Genomic DNA, 12,243 nt, shown 5'->3' on the forward strand with positions numbered 1-12,243 from the left:
CCCAGATTGAGTCACATAAACTCAAGTATGTGATGTGAAAACACTAGTGATTTAAAATTATTCACCAAAAAAACCTCTTCTGCCTGAAGAGGTAGAACAAAAAAACAACAGAATTTTACAGTGGTGCTTTAAAAACTCCAGACTCCACTGTGTCTCTTACCAGTTTCCCCTCAGCTTCTGAGAATTACTACAGTAGAGAGCAAACTCTCTATGGCTTTGGAGATTACATTTGAACATCTAAAGAGCCACATCACTCAATCTTAAAATAAATCACAGTCACAGCCATATGTAAATACAAGCTCTCTGTGACATCTTGCATCCTGGCTATGAAACAACTGGCAGTGGCTACCTAAAAACATTGGTGAAGTAACCCAGCTCATAAGATCAAATGGTAATTATATTTACATGCTACTTTGATCAGGACCAAAGATCATGTCAAAAGAGACTGAACATGGCTAGTCCATTCCAGATAGGGAGCAAACGGGCACAGAAGTCAGCTTTTGCATGCATAATTCTAGATGGAGTAGGAACTGCACATGTAAACAGATCTTGTAGATTCAGCTTCACACACGCAGACATGGGCCGTTTTCACACTGTCTGTAAATCGCTCGAGACTCACGGAAGGCTGCCGGCTTTCTCACGTGATTTTTGACGCCATCTGTTTACAAAACGCCACAAACAGTGATTTATGGCATTTTGTAATTGGATGGTGTTAAAAATTGGGCGAGGAGGCCGATTTATAGACAGTGTGAAAACGGCCATGCACAGCAGCCAGGAGTGAATGAGCGGAGCTGCTAGAAAATCAGTGATGGCAACAATCAGGGAAATGATAAAACATTAATGACAGACATCAATAAATTTAGTAATTGTTTGCAAGTCATTTAGAGAATGATAGAATCCTAGAGTTGGCCTAGGTGTTCCTTACTAGGGGTGTGTTGTTTGAGTTTCCAATTCGGGAGAAATACCTGAATTGGACCCGATTTGTAAAGATTTGGGATTTTCGAATCGGGCCCAGCATTGCCTCTGCAACCCTTGTCTTCATTGGAGGTCACCCATCCAATTACTAACCGAAGCCAGCCCTGAGATCTGACAAGATCAGTATCCCCGTACAATTTGATGCAGACAAGGCAAAACAAGGCATGGCTGTTGGCCACACTGAGCTCTGAGCCATGGTGGGTTGCCCAGTTGCTGGCAAACTTGCTTGGGCAGCCTTCTAGAAATCCCATTATCTGGTTGAGTTTTGAGGCACAGAGCAGAAGTTGTAATAAACCCACACATTGTGTACCCATACATTGATGTTCACTGTCTTTATTTTGGGATATGGGGGCTTTGGAGCCAACTTTGTTGACTAAGAGGTGGTTATTTTAACAAAACAACAACAGTGTGCTTATATATTGCCCTTCCAGACAGATTAGCATCCACTCAGAATGGTGAACAAGTTAGTGTTATTATCCCCACAATACAGCTGGGGAGCTGGGACTGAGAGGAGTGGCTTAACCAAGGCCACCTGCAGAATTCCTGGCAGTAGTGGGAGTCGAACCAGCAGAGTGCTGATTCTCAGCCCAACCACTTAACCACTATGCTACAGCATTAATGTTCCTGAATCAGTAGAAATCTCTCCTCCCTGCCTTTGGAAATTGACAGGAAAGCAAAAAGCTATAAGAGGAGTCTCCGTGAAACTGCAACACAACCAACAGGAGAGAAACCACCTATGGAGACTGAATAAAGACCTCAAAGTAATGTACGTAAACTTATGTGAACTATTTATCCAAAAGTGCAAGTGCTCAAAGTGCAATATATAAATAATATGTAAATTACGGTTCCGTACAGAAATTCTCCACATGTAACATCAATCATAAACCACATTAGTGTCATGGAACCTAATGATGGTCAATGGAAATGGGCCCTCTATGCCCTCACAGTCGCTAAAAGACTTACACTACAGCACTGGATAGACAAAAGCTCACTTCCAGTTCCATTGGTTGAGGACTTTATAAACTTACCAACATTTAAACATATCGCATATAGATGACAATTGGTATAGATTTATTTTTAAATATTTGGAGACCTTTTATAGAAGCTTAGGTATAGATTTGCCAGCATTGTTTTTGTTTGTTTGTTTGTTTGTTGCTTTGCATACATAAATAAAAATATTTTTAAAAAATCAAAAGGAAAGTAAAGCCTGGACTTAAGTTATCACCACTAAGTGAAGTAGAAAGTTGTTTAGGAGCGGCCAGATCACCTTTGCTGTACACTTGGACTGGTAACATACATAACGATGCTATAATTCTGCATGTCTGGTGTTTACAACATTAAGCATAGTGGTACTTGTCTATCAAAGATAACAGATAAATTCATCCAAGACCAAAGGCAACTCCGATTCACTGAACTCCGTACGACTTCAACAACCCGGTCAGTTTCCAGTTTGGTCTTAAGCATTCTTGTGCCACCGTCTGGTCCAACTCCAACAGAGAAAAGGTCTGCTTTGCACAGTGTGTGAGTTTGTCACTTGAAGTCATTCCAATTACATAGGACTACTGTTCTGCATAAGCAGGACTCATGCCTTGTAAGCATCATTGGGCTTAAATCAAGTCTATCGGCCACCTGACCATCCTCAGATCAAGCAGATGCCTTCCACCAGCACCCTTCCTGTGAACAAACTTGAAAATCTGAAACCCTTTTTTAAAAAAGTATGTTGACAGCAGAGTAAATGCTAGGGAAATCAGACCATTTCCCCCTTTATTCAGTATTTCAGATTTATGCTTCCATTTACTTGTCATAAAAAATAGTCAAGGACACCTTTTCTTATAATCATTTGATGGCTGAAAAGAGAAAGGCTGCCTGCATGTTTTTAAATTTCTGTTTCTTCTACTGTTCTTTTCTTCACTGGGTACACTAACTTTTTTACAGCTATTTTTGTTAATTTTTAGCACTATCTTGTCTTATGGGTATTTTGTGAATTTGTAAACAGATAAGTTATGGGAAAGGCAGGATAAACTTTTTTTAAAAAAATACATTTTCTCAGTGTTATATTAATAGATGCTTTAGGGATAATGCCCATCAAAAAGTGCTCACCCAAGCTGGCACTCCGTGTTGGCGCAACTTCTAGAAGCCTAATACCCCATGTTCTGACTTGTATGTATGCATTGTGTGCTTGCCTTCCATTGGTGTACATCCCCGGCAACAGACACATTTGTATGCAGCTATTGCAAGTGTGTGAGCTGGTTGCAGATTAAGGGGCTTGTAAATGGCATGACCTAACATGGCTAACCGATTTGTGATGACCTCCATTTGGGGGCAGTAACATTTAAATCAGCTCTCAGTGCTTTGCTTAGGAAATTATCAATGTGCATTAAATTGAACCCCCTGTTGACTATAATTCTCCTTTAAACCTTTCCCTGGCTGTAAGCTACAAGCCATCAGAGCCAAGCCTCACTTATACAATTAGCTGGGGAACAGTCCAACTATTCAAATTTGCAGATGTTCAGGAAAAGAAGAATCCCTTTACATGGCACAAAGAGCTGTGTTCAGCTAGAGGGAAGCAAATTAATTGAGACAAAAAGGGTTTTGTACACCTCAAAATGCAGTTGTTTGGTTAGACAGCATTACATAACTACATATTTATAGGTAAGTGAGTGGTATGGTAGTATGACATAGTGATCTCTTAGCCAATAAAGCCATGGGAGCTAAAAGTCTGAGTTTCTTTCATGACTACTGTAAGACTAACTATAAGCCTTACAGATCTATGTTGGATAGTCAGAGCAAAGATGAAGACAGAAGGCGGGCTTGATAAAGGAGCAGCCAAAGATGGCGTCAGGAGAGCAAGCAGACATCAAGGAGGCTGTGGTTCACCAGGAAACGCTTTTCAGTTTGGAGGCATGATAAACGGATTAAATTTCTGTTTCACAAGGGCAAAAGTAATTTCCTGTCTCACATGCTTGATGTGAGGAAGGTTCATTTGCACGTTCAAATGGTGCAATCTTCAGAGACCTACAGTGGTTTTATCCACGTTAGCTGGCCTGAGGATGGCTACCATTAATCACCAACATGGATAGACAGATTGACTTCAGAATCTAAAAGCACACCATCACAAAACACTGCCATTCATATCTTGTGGTCTTGAGTAACAGCTAGGGGAAGTGTCTATTTGTTTTTTTACTTCACCAGTACTCCCCTAGACCTACATTCCTGTTGACTATGTTTTTTAAAAAAAACAACCTAGAGTTAACTCTCAGTTTTCATTGCAGCATACCCTGGTGCCAGGAAGAATGAAGACAAAGATGTCAGGACTCCAGAAAATAAATGTCTGTCTTTGCTACCATCTGCTACCTTTCAGTCAGCCAAGGGAGGGACAATACACACCTGCAGTCTAAGGAGCTGAAATGCTGCTGAGAGAAAAAGCTTTAGCCAAAGAGCTGCAGATACAAATATACTAAACAGAAAAATGAAGAGCGTTGTCTCTCTTTGGCTTGCCTATCGTTGGAATGCAGATTCCCCAGATATTAGACCTGCCTAACGTTTCCCTCAGGACTGAGGCACAGGAACTAGGGGAGAGAGGCATTACCACTGAATCTTGGATCTTCCATTCAGAAAGGACTGGGGAGTCCCAGAGGTATGGATTTGTTCCCAAATGATATCAGTGTCTCTGTCTAATCCTACCCTTCACATTTTCCTCTTTTCATACTTCTACCTCTTCTATTTTCTTTAATGTGTTATAAGGCAATCCAAAGCCACACCTATGTATACAAGGCAAAATTGTGATTAAAAATGTGATTTGAGCCAGAAGATACAATTAGCAGCTGGGGCCCATTTTAGGGTTTGGCTCAGTGGGGTAGATGCCACCTGTATCTCATATACAAAGTATATTTATTAAAATATTGATACCCCACCTTTCCTTTTTGGCTCAAGTTCAAAGCCTTCTTCCAATCTAAAGACACTTTCATCAAATCATGTGGCTCTTCTGCTGGAGGAAGACTCACTTACATTGGAGGAAGGCTCCTTAGGCTGGAGGAGGGCTACTTGGAGGATGGTTGGATCTACGCCAGTATTTCCTGACTTTATCAGCATGATACATCATCTGGTTCAACTGAGAAATAGATTATTTCTGCTGCGTGTATCTAGTTGAAGACCCAACATTTTGTGCAAGTTATGAGGGTGCAAAAATGAACCAAACCCATTAACTCTGCTTGACTCATGAGGGTTGCCACAGACCTCATTGTGGGCATGGCCAAGCTTTGGATCTCCCTGCCTTGCTGTGGACAGTCCTTGGAAGCTGTCATCTGGTGAGCAATGGAGGTAGGGGTCTGCACAGGAGGGGGAGCATGTGGAGAAGCCACTCAAGCAAAGGTGGGGAAACTTGCCTGACAAACAGATCTGGGCTCCACAGGTAGCTGAACAGCCCATTGAGGTGTCAGCTCCCTGCCTGCAACCCACAAGCAGGTCAGAACTCCGAGCCAAGCCAGTGGGCGTTGGAGGATCCGTATGGTTTATATAACTGCTATGGAATTACATGAACACATCACTGGGACACAGGGAGAAAAGAGGCTTCCTGCAAACCACACAAGAGGTTTCCAGATGCTCTGGAGAACATCTGTCAGTATACACTAGGGGTCCCCATCCTTTTTGTGCCTGCAGGCACCTTTGGAATTCTGACACAATCTGGTAGGTGCAACCACAAAATGGCTACTGCAGGAGGCAGAGCCCGGCACAAAATGGTTGCTGCAGCCTACTTTCAGTCACACAGTGAAGATCTTTGTGAAGATCCAGCTACTGGCAAAGCAACATTTTTAAAAATCTGCACAATCATTCAAATCTCCAGCGGCCAATCAGAAGCCCAGCTGGGCAAAAGCCCCGCCTGGCCCCACCCACTTCCTTAAAGCACTTGGTGGGCACCAGGAAAGCTGTTGGTGGCACCATGGCACTCACAGGCCCCACGTTGAAGACCTCAGTATACATAGCATATAGATAGTATATCCATTTTCTTAATGTATGAGGCAGATCTAAGTCACAGCAGTTCCATATTGGATGCCTTGTTTATTCCAGGATTTGTGCTTCTGTTGGCCCTTCTGTTGAACTGTGTCTCTCCTTTTGTCTGGACAGAAGTGAGTCACAAAAGCAGCCATATTTTAAAAGACGGCATTCCCTCAAAAATGCATTCCGAAGGCCAAGGTGTCACTTTGTATGGTAAAGATAACAGTTTTGTTTGAATTTAAATAGTGCCTTCAAAATATTTTTAATTCTGCACAATGGGACACCTTCAGTGATTTATCAAGCAGTAATAATAATAATAATAATAACATTCGATTTATATACCGCCCTTCAGGACAACTTAATGCCCACTCAGAGCGGTTTACAAAGTGTTATTATTATTAGTAGTGCTTTGCAAGAAAACCTGCAAGATTGTTTGCAGTTTCTGAACAGGAGCGGGGTTAGCTCAAGTTTTCTATAAACCTGTGTGTTTTCAAAGAGATAATATTGCACCATGTGTGTCTGTGAGTGAGTGTTTGGAAGATGTTATGTGCAGCACACCACCAGAAGGAACATCCCTATCACTCTAGCGAACGCGCCAGTGATCAAATGACGGATTACATGTCAACTGCATCATATTGGCTTTGGGGAAATTCAATTTTAGTAGCTCTCCCCAGCTCATGAAACCCTAATAGCCTTTAAAAACCCTTATAAAACCACCCAAATGAAAGCTGTGATATGGATGACTGGCGCAAAAGTCAACCCGCTGAATTATGACTGGAGCCACCGATTTCAAGGGATTAAGAATGAGGCGATCGTCATTTGAGTCTTCACCTTCTCCCAGTCTCTTGGAGATGCTGTTCTGTATGACAGCATGTGACTGGGGCCAGAGGAAAGGAGACCATTAGATTACTCAAGTATTGGAAAGCGGAAGCTGAAGTACACGGGATTTGTTCATCAATGTGCAAGTATATGGCTGCTGACTGGCTAAGAGCCCTGGAACAAGCGTGGGCTGCTGATGGCAACAGGGGTTGCTGGCCAATCATCAATCAATGCAAGGCTTGACTGAGCTGACCCTCACTTCCATTGGCTCCCGACAGCTGCCAGTATAGGATGTGCTTTCCCCCCACAATTCTCTGATTCCACAGTGACAGAGGGCAACTCGCCCCTTGCTGCTGCCTAAGACCTGTTGAAAAAAAAGGATGAATGGCACAGTGGATTTTAGTGTGAGATGCAGATCAAAAACCCCTTGTTCAGTTTCAGACATGAACCTACTAAGTGGAAATTAGGCCAGACACTGGTCTCTCAGCTTCAACCCCATTCTCACTCTCTCCTATATGCAATACCTAATTGGCACTACTAACCTAACCAAATATACTGTCAGACCCAGGAAAAGCCAGATCAGGTGCCCTCATGGTCTCTTCTTATGCAAGAACAGATCTCCATGCTGTATCACAAACTAGCCCAGAAGTGGAGAGAAGTGAATCCCAGAAGGGACCTGGGGAGATTCATCAGGAGGACTTTAGACTGACATCACTCAGGGGAAGGAGCTGTTCCTGTTTGCAACAGAGGATAGAACTCGAAACAAGGGGACTAGACATGGGCACGATCCCCAAAAAAAATTCCGATTAAGCCATTCGTGGATCTGGGCTGCCGCCGAATGCAGGTCACCGATTCTAACCAATCAAGTCTCGTTTCCGGTCCGGAATCGGGAATCGGGGAGGCCAGCGCCCAGGGCAACTGTAGTCAGGCTCTTGCGCGCACACACTCTCCTGAGTCGCCCCTGCCCACGCAGCAAGCCAGCTGTCCCGGTGCGCTGCGGAGCTGGTGGCAGCGCGAGTGGCTCGGAGGCTGCCCGCACCGTTCACCTGCCCCGCAAGACAAGGGGCGGCCGGCTTGCCCACGCGCCCCTTGTCCTGGAGAAAGGCGAACGGCACAGGCGGCCTCCCAGCCTCCCGCGCTGCCTTTTGCCTTTCGCCAGGTCAAGGGGCGGCTGGCTTGCCCACACGTCCCTTGTCCTGGGGAAAGACGAACGGTGCGGGTGGCCTCCCAGCCTCCCGCGCTGCCTTTTGCCTTTCCTTTGTGCCCATGGCTTCAGAACACCCCCTTCCCCGTCCCTCCCCTGGGTTGCTGCTCCGTGGTTGGAAGGAAGCCTGCTAATCAAGGAAAGCTGGGCTTCCATTCAGAAGGAGGGCAAACACAGCTCATTCCCCTGACACTGTTGCCCCGGAAATAAATTACTGGCGCAAGAGTGTCTGCAATTCCGAACAGAAACTGACCCATCCGATCAAGTCCTGAACAAGCAAACTCCCGACTGCTGGATCGGTTGCCATGGACAGAACCGATTAGCTGAGTCACGATGGCGCAAATGCCAAAATTGGGGGGGGGGGGAGTTGAAATCGTAATTCAGATCGGGCCCATCTCTAGTTTAGACTACAGGAGGGAAGGTGCCAGCTGGACCTTAGGAAAAACTTCTTCACATTAAGAGTAATTCAGCAGTGGGAATTGGCTGCCTAGGTGGATTCCTCCTCATTGGCTCCTCATTCGAGGAGCAGCTGGATGAATGCTTGTTGGGGATGCTTTAGGCAGCTCCTGCATTGTGCAGGGGGTTGGATTAGATGGTCTGTAAGCCCCTTTCAAACTCTTATGATTCTATGATTCTGAGAGGGGATCTGTTACTTCTTTGATGACTCTGGCTGTTCTGCCTGCACTTCCCTCTTTTGTCCACAGCTCAGGTATATATAGTCTACCTGAAAGCCCTGAGTCACCAGTTCAAGACTCACTGTGGGTGCAGGTCCAGCCAATTATAGCGCTGTTTTAATGGGCAATGAAGTCCCCTGAAATGAAATGTACTGTAAAACAGCAATAACAATATTATAGTAGCAGCTGTAGGGACCTAGCCAAAGGGGGACATAACCCATTTAATGCTAGATGGTCACACACAATGTGCCTTCAGTCAGTCTGGGAATTCCAGTAACATTCTCCAGAGATAGACAAAGACAGGATTCGTTCCTAGATTTTTGCCTATCCAGGGAAAGTCAGAGTTGTCCTTATTTCTCTGTTTGCTTCTTCCACAGACAGGTGTGGATTACAATGTAAGAAGTCTCAAAATTATTTTTTTTTTAAAATCTTTTGTCTGAAGTGTATAGGATAAATAATTCCACAGTGAAAGACAGAATGATCCATAATATTGCAAGTATCTATTATGAACTTTTATTTTTTTTAAAAAAATAAAGAACAGAATCCAAGGAACAACAACAACAAAAAAAAAGATCTATAAGAACCAAGGTTTCCAAGCCAGAATACAATCTACAGCCAATTGAATGTTAATAGACTCGAGAAGCTCTGTAATGTAAAGAGATTCATTCCTGCATGGTAGAAGAGCGACCTCTTGTGGTATTTTTAAAAATGACACCATGGCTTGGTTCAGACACAATGCGAAGCATGGTTTAACTAACATAGCACATTGATTGTTCAAATGTGGGCCACTATACTAACTATACTTTGTTTGGATCCATAAAAACATGATCTGAAGTCATGATGTGAATTTCTTCTATTGACAACAATTTTATCTGAGAATATATGAAATTTTAAAGCTTACTCTGGATCTTCTGCAAAACCTTCATGCATGCAAATCATCCCTTGGCTTTACATTCTCTACGTGTGTAAATTCAGAGTCTCAAATAATAGTTTAAGAGACCAAAAAATGGTTTAAGTTTGCACATTTCCATTGGTGTAAAACAGGCATCCCCAACCATTTTGAGCACACGGGCACAAGTTGGGGACCCCTGGTGTAAAATATACCCACAATAGTTTCACATAACATGATAAAGCTCTCTGGCTACTTTGGATTAAATCACTGAAACAAATCTTGTTGCCTTTCATGTCCTGTAACATGACTGCTTTAAGTTTGGCATTCAAGAGACTTTGAGATTCACAAGGGACAGGACAGGAAGGTAACAGACACTCATCCCAATTGAAACACCAGTCAAGAGGAATGCACACAGTACCCAGGCAAACATTTCCTCAGTTTCACATCACTGCAGATAATTTTAACACATCAATATATCACCACTGTGTATACAACCCCTGACTATAGCAAAGAGTTACACAGCTGATTGAGCGCTTAACACATTGTAAGAAACGACATTCCAAGATTCCTCATATTGATATTTGCAAAAAAACAGTAGCTTTGAAAGGGGAAAACCTTACTTACAGGAGTGCTGCCGTCCGAAAAGGTGTTCATACTGATAGAACTGCTCATTTTGTCAGATGACAAGGAAGGGGGTGACGGGCTGCGCTTCTCCAGTCGGTCCTGATTCTGTACATCTTGGCGCTGGAGATATTCACGCCAGGCTCTCTGAATGCTGGGCACAATTGGAAATATGGGTGAATAGAGGTCCATCTTACAGGTTTGCACAAAACTACTATTTCACTCCGACAGGACCTTATCAGGGACGCAGCCTAGAGCGGAAATGAGTTTGTGCCCACATTCAATGTTGTGAAAAATGTCAGGATTCACATTTCAAATGGTTTCAAACTTCTCTTTTGAATTTTACCTTTAAAACCGACTTAAAACACACACACGTACACACACAATCCACCCAAACTTTAATTCCTATTTATTGCATTATGCCTAAGTTTTATCCGCTGTGATCAACAGAACCTCAAAGTGATAAACTTTGACTGGATAACATAACACTCTTAAATCTTAAGTCTTGTTGATGATGTTTTAAGACAATAAGGTTCACTATCAAGTGGCCAAATTCCAACTTAAACTGACAAAGAAGGTTGGAAAAAGCGATGCCTTAGAATAATAGAAACCTGAATTACTGGGGAAATGTATGCTACAAAAGATTTGCCTTGTGATCTTGGTGAAGGCAGCTTCAGACATTTTAGAATTCCAATTCTGGCACATGTTAAATAAAATTATCAATATTATAGATACATCTTCATCTCTGACTCAGTGCCTGTATAAAATGGCACCTTTAAGACTAACCAACTTTACAGTAGCATAAGCTTTCGAGAACCACAGCTCTCTTCTTCAGAGCCATCATCAGCTGTGGTTCTCGAAGGCTTATGCTACAATAAAGTTGGTTAGTCTTTAAGGTGCTACTGGACTCTTTACTATTTTGCAACTAGAGACTAACACACTTAACTACTCTGGATCCATGTATAAAATGGGAGTATTATTGAATTATTTTAAGGGCAAATAACATATATAATTACAGTTTGTAGTCTAAATATGGTTTGTTTATGTCTTCAAATACTTATACACACACAATTGGAGGACCAACATAACATGCAGGAGTCATTCTCCTCCTCCCCAACCCACCTGCAGGGTCTCCACGGCCCTCCACTGAGCTCATATGGCAGCCGCTGTTTCTCCTCCCCTGCCTCCCTCCCTCAAAATAGTGGATCTTGTGATGTAATGTAACAAGAGCTGTCTTTAAAAAAAAAAAAAACACTTCAATATTAAAGGTTTTTTTTTCATTTCTGTACGTTTCTGGAAACCTGGAGGGTCAGTTAGGCCTATAGAAAAAATCTTGTCTCTCTACCTGGCCTAATCGCTCTTTTCTTGTTTGTTTGTTTTTTAAATAAAGAGTGGGAAGCGCTAGGTTCAGATTTAGATATATTACAAGCAGGACTTGCAGGAGTCATCTCATTTTACCTTCCCCATTTCTCCTCCATCATTTCCTCTTTCCCTTTCCTAAAAGCCCCCATAGCCTCTCTCCTTTTCCTGCTTCCTTCTCTCTTTCCCACTTTGCAAGCAACTTATCTCTATCTGCCTCCATATCTTCATCTTTCCCTCCTTCCCTCCCCTTGGCAGCCTCTCCCAGGGAAAACTATTGCCGAGTTGTGCAGTGCTGGCTGTGGGGAACCCTCAAGGACTTGCGAGGGGGAGAGGGGTACCTAATTTTCCCCATATCCCTATCCCCATACAATTTCCTTTCCCCCCTCCTTCTGACAGCCCCCCATATTCTTCCTTCACTCCTTTCCTTGCACCAACCAAACTACCTTTTATCTGCCCCCTTCACAATTCCATGAGAAAGGTTAGGCCAAGAGTGTGTGACTACCCCAAGGTCACCCAGTGAACTTCTATGGCAGAGGGCCAAAGTAAATGTTATGGCAGCCATGGGTCCAACCCATGGCCACTGACGCAATTTTAGAGGAAAATTTAGCCACTTTGCCAGGAGAGCCAGTTTAGTGTAGTGGATAAGAGCACGGGACTCTAATCTGGAGAACCGGGTTTGATTCCCCAATCCTCCGCTTGAA

The 12,243-nt window shown here is 43.2% G+C and overlaps 1 protein-coding gene across 2 annotated transcripts in view; it reads right to left on the minus strand.

Annotated features, from left to right (window-relative positions):
• SCHIP1 (schwannomin interacting protein 1) overlaps window positions 1-12,243 on the minus strand; it is a 594,363-nt gene that overhangs the window by 428,182 nt on the left and 153,938 nt on the right. For both annotated transcript variants that reach the window (XM_054982445.1, XM_054982444.1), the window contains exon 4: window positions 10,184-10,334. In XM_054982445.1, coding sequence (XP_054838420.1) covers window positions 10,184-10,334 — 151 coding nt within the window. The remainder of the gene's footprint in view (window positions 1-10,183; window positions 10,335-12,243) is intronic.

This window comes from Eublepharis macularius, chromosome 6 (assembly GCF_028583425.1).
Source record: "Eublepharis macularius isolate TG4126 chromosome 6, MPM_Emac_v1.0, whole genome shotgun sequence".
NCBI classification, from domain to species: Eukaryota; Metazoa; Chordata; class Lepidosauria; order Squamata; family Eublepharidae; genus Eublepharis; species Eublepharis macularius.